This window comes from Macrotis lagotis, chromosome 6, assembly GCF_037893015.1.
Source record: "Macrotis lagotis isolate mMagLag1 chromosome 6, bilby.v1.9.chrom.fasta, whole genome shotgun sequence".
In the NCBI taxonomy this organism is placed as follows: Eukaryota; Metazoa; Chordata; class Mammalia; order Peramelemorphia; family Peramelidae; genus Macrotis; species Macrotis lagotis.
In genome coordinates, this window is record NC_133663.1 from 2,835,120 (window position 1) to 2,847,247 (window position 12,128).

A 12,128-nucleotide genomic window follows, 5' to 3' on the forward strand; every position below is an offset into this window, starting at 1 on the left:
TCCTCTCACTTGACTGCCCATCTCCTCGGAGCATTTTCTCTGATCCTTCACCACGTCGGAAAGGTCGCCCTCCTCCCCTCTGCCTCCTGGCTCCCCCGGCTCCCTTCAAGCCCCATCGCTCACAAGAAGCCCTTTCCAGTTTGCTTGTACAGAGTGCTTTGTCCCCTCCCCCCCGACCTCCCCCCCCCCCAAGCTCCTTGAAAACGGGGACTGTCTTTTGTCTTTCTTCGTATCCCCAGAATTCAGCACAAAATGTTTGTCGACCTCATCGCTTCAGCTTTTGGCTGAGAGGAGAACAAAACCCAGACCTGCCCCTGGAATCAGGAACATCTGCCTCTTTCTTCAGAAACTAGGTCATTCCTGGTTTGAATGACTCCCTTCGGGTCAGCAAGGCCTCGGGGTGGGGGGCACGCCTCCTCCAATATGCATTCCCCTCCCCCTCCCTGACTTTCTCCGGCCTCTTAGCCGCTGTGGGGGTTTCCCAGCGTCTCTGAATTAGACCCTGAGGAAGAGCCTCAAGCTATGGAACTTCCCCCTCCCCCTCCCCAGCATTCTAGCAAGGAAAGAATTATTCCTCAGGTTCTGCAAATTAGGGAGCTGAAGGCCAGTGATCTGACCAGGACAACACATAAGTATTCAGACAAGGACCCCAAGCCAGGCCCCATCGTGCAGCGAGCTCCCGGTCAGCCTAATAAATCACACAGAGGACCAGGACCAAGGCAGAATTTGTTTCTGGAGGGATTTTTCCTATTTGGTGGTTACAGGACTGAGGAGGTTTTGTTGAAATGACAAGGGATAAGGCCGGGCCTGGGTGGTAAGTGATGGGGAAGGAGGGAAGCCTTGAACAGGAAGAGGTGGGAGGGGGAGAAGTCTGCAAGACCAGAAGGGGAAGAAACAGCCAAGGGACTTGATTTGTAGAAGGTGGGGGAGGGGCCACGAGGTGCTGGGGCCCGGGGGGCTCCGAGTTGCAGATGCTCCCCGCTGTGTCAGACCCCATTAGGCTTTCGTTACATGCAAAGTGGGGATTAAATCATCACGGGGAATGGGGGCAGGGCCCCCACTGGCAGGCTGGACGGCCTCTCTTGAAGAGGTCAATGGCAAGGTCACCGAGATCCATATGGCAGCTCTCCTCACATGAAGAGCTCCTACCACAAATCCTTCTTGCCTGCACTGGAAGGCCTAGAAACCGCTGTGGAACAAGCCCTCCAGGGCCAGGGCAAGAGCCCCCCAGCCTATTACAGCCTGGCACCCCAGAAATGGCTTGGCATGTCTCTCCTAGGGCCAGGCCCGAGACCATGAATGGCAAGTATCAGGGCACTAAAGAAACTTCCCCATGCTGGGGGGTGGGGGAGGGAGAGGGAGGAATCCAGGCTTTGGGACCATGTGACTGTTCTCCTTGGTTTCCAGGTGGGATGGAAGAGGAGGGGGAAATGGGATGCTGTGAGTTACCTACCCACCCAAAGGATCTGCCCGGCGCCGGTATCCCAGGGCTGTGTCCCAATGTCATCTAGGCAGCAGGCCAGCCTCCACTCTGGGTTGCTGCAGCATGGCATGATAGAGTGCTTGGGGCCTCTCCTCACTCCAGGAGCCAGGAGAGACTCAAGAAGACCTGGGCTCCCTCTGCGGTCTGGAGCAGCAATGGGGCAAAAAGACATTTGACCAGGGCCCCCCACCATGGTCACCACTGGGTGGTAGCCAAAGGAGCCCGGGGAAGAGTTTCTGTCTTCCCTTTGCTCCCCCCCTCAGAAATGTTGTTCATCTAAATACTCTCTTACCACTCTACTAATGTTATCCCTGAAGGTCAGAGTTGGCAGATGGACCCAGAATCCCACCTTCAATCTTTCTTCTTAATGGGGGGGATGGGAGTTCAGTGGACTTGATTAAATGGAGTTGGACATATATTGATAGAGACAAACGGATACATAATGTAGATAGACGGATAGATGGGTAGACAGACAGCTGGATGGATGGACAGATACACACATAGATAGATAGTGAGATAACTGGGTATTTTAGGTAAAAAAAATATTGCTTTGAGAAGGGTCCTGCTTTCCCAGGCTGCCAAAGGGGTTCATTGAGAGGCTATCAACAGGGAAATGGTGCAAGGTAAGAGGGTATCTGACTTTGCAAAGGGTTTCCAGCTCCTCCCCTTCACCACCACCACTTGTGGGTGTGTGGGTGTGGGTGTGGGGTCTCCTCACTAGATTGTAAGCTCCTCGGGGGCAGGGACTTCCCCTTTTCACTTGTGTTTGGATCCAGAAGCCTGGTAGACAGTAGGCACTTAATAACCATTTTGCCCATCTCAGTCCCTTACTAACAGGGTCCCTGGCTCCCTGCCCTGCCCCCACCCCCTCCACTCCATCCTCCTCTCAGCTGCCAAAATAAACTTCCTAAGGCATAAGGCTGCCTGGGTCACTTCCCTGCCCAGGAAACTCCAGTGGCTCCCTTCTGCAATTGGGTAACATGGCAGCTCCTTGGCATGTTCAGTTCTGCACAATCTGGTTCCAATCTAGGTTTCCAAGTTGATTTCCTGTTACTGCCCTTCATGTACTTGACATTCCTGTCCAACTAGCCTTCCTGGGATTGCCAAAACTGAGCATTTCATCTCCTGCCTCTAACTCGTCCACAGAGCAGCCTTCTGCCTAGTGTGCCGTCTCGCCTCATCTCTGCTTCTCGGAATCCCCATTTTCCTCCAGTCTTAGTTACCCGGATGTTTCCTAATACCTCAATGTCTTTTCCTGAGATCCTGACTATTAGTCCTCTCTTCTTTCTCAAGTGATCTTGGATTCATTTCTCAGCAGTAGAATGACAATTCTTTGTGAACAGAGCTGGGGGGGGGGGGGGTTGTGTCTGTGACTGGGGATTTGGAAATGGCACTAATGCTCTCATTTGTCTAAGCCCCTAGACCCAGACACTGTCCTGTTCATCGCTCACTAGCAAAAGGCCACCTGGGTATTCATTGGCACTAAGTAGAAGGCGCAATCTAATAATTTAGCTCAGGCACCATCCCCTTCCCCCATCACATACAAATTGGCACCCCAGTCCTTTCTGCCCCCAAATCCAGGAGCAGAAGTAGAGGGAAGGGGAAGCCCTCACCCACAGGGCCTGAGAAAAATGGAAAGGCACTAGCTAAGATAATGCTCCTTGAGAGGGCGGCTAGGTGGTGTAGTGGATAAAGCACCGGCCTTGGAGTCAGGAGTACCTGGGTTCAAATCCAGTCTCAGACACTTAATAATGACCTAGCTGTGTGGCCTTGGGCAAGCCACTTTAACCCCATTTGCCTCGAAAAAACCTAAAAAAAAACCCCCAAAAACCCAAAGATAATGCTCCTTGAGAGGAGTGGGGGACAAGTGTGTCAATGCCCCTCACCTTAGCTGCCCTGCTTCCCTTTCATGGGGATTTTATCTCATTTGTTTTCCAGGGAAGCCTGTGAATCCCCCTGAGGTTTTCCGCTCTGCCCCAGCTCCCTGAGTGGAGCCTCTGGTTCATGGACCTCAGAGCCTGGAGTGGGTCCTGTTCTTTAGCCAACAGTAACCAGGTCTGAATCCTAATGTTTCATTCTCCTGTTCCAGAGGTCCCTTTGGAACAACACCCACTCTGGTCTGCAATTCTGAATTCGAAGGGAGCAAAGACCTCAGGGCAGCTATAGGCCATCTCTCCCTGTTCTGGGACCTGAGGATGGGTATTCTCAGACCATACTGGGAGCAGTCCCTCCCTGAGTCCTCCCTGAGCCCCACCAGTACATCAGACTAGAGAATGTGAGTGCAGAGCAGGAGGGGGGCAGCTAAAAAAGAAAAGGAGGAGAGAAAAAAACAGGCAGAGAAGACCCAGCTTGGAAGGTGTCTGATTACAGCACCCAGCTGAGCTGCTATAGTCAAAGGAGACATCTGTTGGGAGTTTACAAAAGAAACAAACATGCAGAAGGCTCGACAGACTTTAAAAACACACACACACACACACACACACACACACACACACACACACACACACCCAATCAGCCAACCTTCCATTAAGTCCTTCTCTACATTAGAACCCTGACAGAGGGCAAGCCTTTCTAACTGCTGGGTCTGTGAAGAGCTGTGGCTTTCTTTCCCAAATCACCTTCCCCTCCAGTGACACAGTAGGAAAGTTGAAATGTGCCTCAGTTTCCCTATCTGTGCCCATTCTAGCAGTCAGTGCCTGTCCTTAGGACATTCCCCTGGCTCGAAGTTTTCTATCTAATTTTATCTCACCTGTTTTCCAAGGAACATGGAAAGTCCCACCCCCAGGCTGCCCATTCTGCCCCAGTTCCCTGAACTGGGGCCCTTGATTCATGGACCCCACAGCCTGGAGTGGGTCCTGTTCTTTAGCCAACAGTAACCAGGTGTGGGTCCTGATGTTTCGTTCTCCTGTTCCAGGGGTCCCTTTGGAACAACACCCACTTCGATCTGCAACTCTGAATTCCAAGGGAGCAAAGACCTCTCTTCCGAAGAAACTTAAAGGCTGGGGGGGGGGGGTAGAGGTAGAGACAACCCCAACTTGCTGCCCAGCCTCCAAACAAAAGCAATTTCTGGACGATTAGAAGGATTCCATGTGGCAGGCTATCTGGATAGGAAAAAGAACTGGGTGAACAAGGAGGTGAGCAAACCTCCAAGAATCCCAGACCTTAGGCTAGATCCCCCCAGCCCAGCCACAGTGACCGGGAGGAAGTCTCCACCGCCCCTTCCACATGGCCAAGGAAGCCCAGTACCGGCCCAGGGGCAGCCTCCGACATGCCCCCGACGCCTCTGCGGTCAGAATTCTTCCACCCTGGCCAGGCCGGACCCACCCCCGAGAGCAGTAGAGCAGATGTGGCCTTCAGGTTAAGTCCCCCTCTTTATTATCTCCCCTTCTGTGCAAACAAAATCAGAACAGCGCTGTTCTGAAAAAAGAACCAAGTGTCTCAGCTTGCGGTGTGGACAAGGGAGCCGCTCTGGGGAAGTTTCCTTTTGCACAGCAAAAGATTATAAGCCTCTAGGCCCGAGGACACCGCTATGTACAAAAGAGATGTCAAAAAGACTTCACAACAGTGCAAAAACATCGTCCACGAGATCCTGGAATGAGAGCTTCCGGGGGAGGGTGGCTTCTTTTCTCTTCCTTTTTTCCTTCCCTTCTTTCCTTGTTGAAGGGAAAACTCCCTTTTCGAGACTGGATTTCGGGACTGTAAACAAAAGGCAACTTCTTCCCTTTCATCTCCCCCAAGACAGTTATTTAAGGAATTTGGCAGGTTTCCGAGGGGCTGAGGCTGAGGTAAACAACCCGAGCTCATGCCCCAAAGAGAAGGGGGGAGGGGAAGAACCCCAAGATCTTGGCACCTCCGTCCACTCTCACACAGACACAGACACCCGCGCGCGCACACAGGTTTGCTGTAGGAGATGGAAACTGAAGGGAAACTGACCCGAAGCTCCTGGCCCTCACATCACCGGCTGGGGAAAGGAAGTTAACCCCTCCTATGTCGGGTCCCCAGTTACCGTGCAAAACAGGAAATTCTCACTCATCCGGAGATGACAGAAACCTCCTCTCAAACAATTGTGTGTTCTCTCTTCCCCCACCCTTGCCTGGCTGCCTTCTCCCTTCGTTTGCACATTCTGCCCGTGGCTGTGTGTGTCTGTGTGTGCGTGAGTATGTGTGTGGTGTGTCTGTCTGTGTGTGTCTGTGTCTGGGGGGGGGGGGTGTGCATGTGTGCGTGTGTGTATGTTGCAGCTGCTGGGACATGACAAGGACAAGGAGATAGAGGAGGCCAGTCCGGCAGCCAGGCCAGAGGAATGACAAGCAGACGCAGCCATAGGCGGGCAGGTAGATACGCCGCTTGTTTACCGAGTGATAGGCACAATCCCCATCCCCCGCCTCTGTCTCTCTGTCACACACACAGACACACACACACACACACACACAGACACACACACACACACACACACACACACACACACACACACACACACACACACACACACACACACACACACCCCGCTCCTTCCCTCTCCCCTTCACAAACAAGCCGGAGGAAGTTCACAGCCAGGCCTCCCAGGGCGTTCTCGCAGCCCCTCCGGCGCCCCGATGGAGCGCAGTTCCCCTCCCCAGCCGCCCAGCGCCGCCTGGGCCCCAGGAGGAGGAGGAGGCCGACGCCTGCCCCCGACGGGGCGTGCACGGCCCGGGGCGGGAGCAGCGGCGGCGGGGGGCGACTGCAGTCCAGGGTCGCCCCGAGCCGCGGCCCCCGCCGAGCTCAGCCCGGGCCGGGCTCCGGACCCGCGTCTTCCAGGCCGTTGGCCAGGCCCGGCGAGCCCCCCGAGTCCCGGCAGCCGCTCTCCACGGAGCTCTCGCTGCCCGTGCTCTCGCCCGACAGCCGCCGGGTGAGGCGCAGGTCGGCCCGCAGGCTGCGCGCGTCGTGGCCGATGCTGAGCTGGCCGAGCTGGCCGAGGAGTCCGGAGAGCTCCGGCCGCCCCGGGTCCGAGGGGCCGTCCGTGTCCGTGTCCGTGTCGGTGTCGGTGTCCGCGTCCGCGTCCGTGTCTCCGTCCAGGGCCGGCTCGTCCTGATCCCGGTCCAGGTCCCAGGCCCGGGCCCGCTCCCAGTCCTGCTCCCGGCCCCCGGCGTCGGGGCTCGGCGGCTCCGGGCCCTGCTGCTCCCGCTGCTCGCCCAGCGGGTCCTCGGTGATGGGGCCCAGCTTGGGCGCGCCGCGGCTGCGCTCGACGGGCGGCTTGTAGCAGCCGGGCCCGGGCCGCAGCAGGCGGCGCAGCGGCGGGGGAGGCGCGCCGGGACCCCCGGCCGGCCGCTGCTGGTGGCGCGCGTCGTCGCGCCGCTTGAGCCGCTTGAACTCGGCCAGGGCGGCGGCCGACGTCTGGTACAGCAGCAGCGCCATGGCCTGCGCCTGGGCGGCCCGCGAGGCCAGCACGGCGTGGCAGCGCAGCATCACGGCCTTGTGCTTCAGCTCGTGCCGGTAGACCCAGGCGAAGACGCGGGGCAGGCGCGGGGCGGCCGCGCCGCAGGTGACGCGGTGCAGCAGGTAGAGGTGGCCGGGCCGCGGCGGGGCCGCGCCGTCGGCGGGCACCAGGCGCACGCCCTGCGCGCTGATGCTCAGCCGCATCTTGGTGCCCTGGCGGCCCGCCTGGCTCTTGGCCCAGATCTTGCCCACCGCCAGGTCGGTGCAGCCCTCGCCGCGCGCCTGCAGCGTGCTGGCGTTGCCCAGGTAGAGCACCCCGTAGCTGGGCGCCTCGCGGCTGATCTGCACCTTCTTGCGCCGCGAGCGGAACATGCTGCCCACCCGCGCCAGCGCGCTCTCGGGGCACGCCCGGGCCAGCGAGGTCAGCGCCGAGTAGCGGAGGCTCCCCGCGTAGCCCTTGGCCTTGGCCGCCCGCCCGGGGTCCTCCGCGATCAGCTCCACTTTGCTCCTCTTCCAGGGCAGCATCGCCCCGCGCTCCGCGGCCGGGGGGTGGGGGGCGCAGGGCCCGGGGGAGGGGGCCGGGGAGGACGCCGGCGGCGGGGCCCCCCCTCTAGCGCATCTCGGTCCTCACCGCCCAAAGCGGGCCCCGGGCCGCGGGGCAGGGGCTCGGCGCGGCTCCCCCGGGCCCGCCGGCCAGGAGCGGGGCATGGTGCCCGCCCCCCCCCCCCCCGCTGTCCCGGCTGGGCACTGGGCTGCCGGCCCCGCTGGCTGCGCTGTCCTGCCGGAGTCCGGCCGCCCGGGCTCCCGGCTCCCGGCTCCCGGCTCCCGGCTCCGGGCTCCCGGCTCCGCGGCCCCCCCGGCCCCCGGCTCCCCCCGCGGCCCCCCGGCCCCGGGCCCCCCTGCCCCCGGCCCCGGGCTGGGCCCCGGCTGGGCTCGGCTCGGACCCCGGCTCGGGCTCCCTGCGCTGGCGGCTCCGCGCTCCCCTCGGCTCGCCTCACATCCTTGCGGCCGCGGAGCCCGGGCGGCGCTAGATATAGGCTGGCGCGAACCATCGGGCGGCGAGCGGAGGGGTGGCCGCGGAGGGGTGGCCGCCGAGGGGCCCCGCCCGCACCCCGCCCCCCGCCGCAGCGCTTTCAGGCCCCAGCGCCAGCCCGGCTGGTTTCTGGCCTCTTAAAGGGCCCCGCGCCGAGCCCTGGGGCCGCAGCCGCCGGGGAGGAGCGGCCCCTTGACAGGCTCGGAGCCCCGGCTCCAAGGGGGAGCTGGAGGGCCGCCCCCCGGTACCCCGTGGCCACGGGCCTGGAGGCTCCAGCGTCCCGAAAGGATGCGGCATGGGGCCGCGGAGATGGGGCGGCCGCGGAGCAGACGCCCGGGGCCGGCCCCCTGCTGCATGGAAGTCTGCCCCTTGCCCAGGTGGCATCAGCTTCCGCTCCGTCCGGCCCCAGGAGAGCGCGGGACCCCCGAAGGGGAGGGGGGCCCCGAGGGGGAGGGGCCCGAGGGGGAGGGCCCCGAGGGGGAGGAGGGCCGCGAAGGGGAGGGGCCCCGAAGGGGAGCGGGCCCCGAGGGGGAGGGGGGCCCGAGGGGGAGGGGGCCCCGAGGGGGAGGGGGCCAGGGCTCCTCTTCGGCCTTCCCAAGGAAGCCCGCCTTCTCCCCTCTACTGCCAACCACCAGCGCCCTCCTAACCTGGTTGTTCCGGAGGGGCTTAGATTGCCCCCCCCAAAGGAAATTCCTCGAGGGCAGGGACCGATTCCTGTCTATCGCCAGGGCCCGGCACCCCAAGGGCCCCTTCGCCGGTGCTTCTGGATGGGTCACTCATTCAAAGGGAAGAGATCAAAACTGAGCTACGTCCGGAAAGCCCCCCGGACGGGGCCGCCGGCCGCGCCTCATGCGCCCCTCCCTCCCCTTGCCCATTTCATTTCTGGGGGGGCCGATTCTCAGCTGGGTCGTCACTGAGCCAAACTGGGGGTTGGACTCTCCCTAGAATTCCAAATCGCTGGTTCCCGTGGGCGCAGAGCCGGGGCCGCTCCTTCCCTGACACCCGAGTCTGCCCCAAACGAGAGACGGAGCAACGGCCCAGGCCTGGGGCAGCCTCTCTTGGCCTCCAGGCCCTCCCTGGGGCGACCTGGTTGCGCACAATGGGACCGAGTGTTTCCCGGGCGAAGGGATCCGGGCTGAGATAACAGCCTGGACTTTGGTAGCCTCCCTCCCCAAGCCAACCGCAGCCCGTTTGCTCTGGAAGGGGCCCATTCACTCTTGCGCACTGTTTACCGCAGGCTCAGCTCCTCGGAGCCTCCCCTGCCGGGCCTGCCCACCCCTCCACCCAGCACCCCGTCTGAGATACAGAACAGGAGGAAGGGGAGGTGGGGGGGGTCATCCTCGTGTCCAGAAAATGGGGTTCGGCCCACTCGAACTCTGGCGAGGCTGCCGGCGGTCCCTCCTCTCCCCACCCCACCTCCACTGTGCCACCTCCTGCTGGGTGCTGCTTTCCCCTCGCTTGTGGACATGACGGGGCGGCCAGGCCGTGAGAGACAAGGTCCCAAACCCAGTCGGTCCGGTGTGGGAGTCCGGAAAGCCTTGCTTTGAATCCCAGCTCTAAGCAGTGCCTGAGTTTCTCTCCACCTCTGTTTTCTGGTGCGAACAGTGGGTTGTCCACCAGAAGCTGTGGGACCTGAGGGGTTATTATCGTGGCCCCTCTTCTCCAGATGGGGCTTGGGCCACTGCCTACTCGGCCTGCAGCAAGTGTGAGAGGCACGGCAGGGCTCCGTGGCATTGCCCTGGGCAAGGTGATGACGCTTGTTCCTAGGGTTACCGAAGTGTGGACCTGGAATGTAAACTCGGTTCTCTTGGGGGGGGGGGGGCAGGTAGCATTGTCATCACTTGACAAATGAAGAAACTGAGACTCAGAACTGTTTGGATCACACAGCCCGGCTGGAGGCTCCGGCCATTCCGCCCTGGGGTCATGACCACACTTGACTAATTTCTTCCTGACTCAAGTTAGAGCGGGGTCACTCTCACTGCCCCCCCCCCGCCCCAGTGCTTTGCGTTCTGGAAAAGCAGGTGGGAGGGGCGGGGGGACAATCCTCATTCCCTGGACCCCAGAGATGAAGGATTTCCAGGGCTCCCTCCAGAAGCCTGGGGAGGGGGACTCGCAGCTGATTTCCAATGAGACTGAAAGTGAAAGTGTATCCCCCAGGGAAGGAATGTGTTTAGAAACTATTTTTTAAATGCAAGAGGCAAGGCACTACCCCTCTCTGCGCCTGTCTTCTCATCTATAAAATGGATCAGAAGAGATGACCTCTAAGGTCCTTCCTTACATTCTGTTCTGTACTAAACCGAGTCCGTCTAGGAGGCAGCCAGTGGAAACCCTGACACTGACTGGCTGAGAGACCTTGAACCAAACCCTAGCTTTTTTACGCAATTACACATTAATTGGAGGGGAACCCAGAGGAGAGGAGGGGACTGGAAGGAGCTGCCATCTTGGTTTCCCAAGGTAGCCGTGAAGAACGCCCTCTTGGCCTCGAGAGATGTACTCTGTGAGTTGAGCATCTAGCCTGGTGTTCCTGTACCCTCATGCTACTACCTGGGGAGCCCCACCCAATCTGTGGGTCACTGGTCTCCCAGCTCATTTTCAGCCTCCCATAGCGTCCAGGCCCATCTCAGAGGGTTCTGTGATGCCTCCTACCTTGCAAAGAAGGCTCCACCATGATTCTGTGATCCTAGCTTCAAGCAGGGAGACCGGGTTTGCCTTGGGTTGGAGATGGAGGGCCATCTCTGCCATTCGGTCCAGCAGAGATGAGGCTGAGGGACCCAAGGGGCACTGTGTTGAACTTGGAAACCCAGGACTCTGGTCTGCAAGGCCACCTCTCTGCAGCAAGGAACAGAGATCCAGGGAAGCAAAGGGGCCAGGCTAGCCTATGTCCCTGCACCATCTACTGGCTTTAACCTGAACTGCTGCCACTTGAACTGAGGCTTCCATCAGAAATGTGGGTGAGGAAGACTATTTCTGGGGGTTTTCCCACATGGCAACCTCCCATCCATGAAGATGGGCTTCCATCCCTTCCTCCATTCTTTCCATAGGGCACCAGGAGCAGATGTCCTAGTCGGAATGGGCCGTGGGAGGGAGCTGAAGCCCAGAGATGGAAAGTAATTTATCCAAAGTCCCACAGCTGATGAGGGAAAGCCCAGGAGCAGGCTGTAAACCTCCTCCTCTCCTGCTCCATTGCCCTCTCCTCCACCCCTGAGATTGAGAAACATGAAGGCCTAACTTCTTGTAGGCACATGTTTTCCCAAGGGTCTGAATGTTTCCTGAAGGAATGAGAAATGAATGAAAAAGTGGTTTATCAAGCAGCTGGACCGTATTGGTCTCTGGGCTCCTATGCCCCCACCAGACATGATGACATTTGCACAAAGTCAGTTATCTAAATTCTCTATTTTCAGAACCCTCCTGGTGTTTCACTTCTCCATAAATGTTCAACTACTTCCTGGTCAGCTGGGGATCCCAAAGGGTCCTTCCTCTTTCCTCAGAGCTCCTTCTGGGCAGACTCTTAAGAGGCCTATACAAGTTAAGGTCCCAGCCCACTGAAGGACTTTCCAGGGGTCTCTACTGGCACAGTGGCTCCATTATTTTGACCTTAAAGCCTAGGGGAGAGAAGTAAGGGTGGAAGGGAGAGGTTTCTGCCTGTTGGTCAGCAAACTCTCTAGGGTCAGCCCAGATGATGGTGGGGAATATGGGTCTCAGGGCTGAGACAAGGATCAAAGTCATAGCTGTCTGTGGCGGATATTGGGGAGTGGACAACTGAAGAGCTTCAAGAAGAATCCTGTCCAGAGAGGAAACAGACCAAACCAGGACTGATTAAGCTCTGGGGGCCAACTCATGTAAAGGAAGATGGGCCTGCTCTTCAGAAGTATGGCATTCAGGACAGGGAGATGATCAGTGTGGTGAAATCACCGTGGGGAAACAGTCTTCCTCAAGATGCCCCTGAAGAGGCAGTGAGGAGACTGGGCCCTGCCCGGCTCCTGGTGGCACTACTGCTATCTCCAAAGAGCCCCACAGTTACCCGTGGTTCCTTCCCGAGCAGCCAAGGAATCCGACAGACGACAGCCAAGCCCTGTCATATGTTGTGATTCTCGTTTGCCCTCCAGACAAAAGAAGACTCAAAGAGGATTGCCAGCCACAGTTGGCATTGACACCCAGCCTCCCGAGACAACGACTTTGGGAGAAGGCACACACCTGGAT

General features: G+C 59.3%; 1 protein-coding gene across 1 annotated transcript; it reads right to left on the bottom strand.

Annotated features, from left to right (window-relative positions):
* Positions 1-508: 508 nt before the first annotated feature.
* Positions 509-7,712, bottom strand: FAM43A (family with sequence similarity 43 member A). The gene has a single exon (XM_074190589.1). The coding sequence runs from the start codon at positions 7,418-7,420 to the stop codon at positions 6,242-6,244; it is 1,179 nt and encodes a 392-aa protein (XP_074046690.1). The 5' UTR covers positions 7,421-7,712; the 3' UTR covers positions 509-6,241.
* Between the last annotated feature and the right edge of the window lie 4,416 nt (positions 7,713-12,128).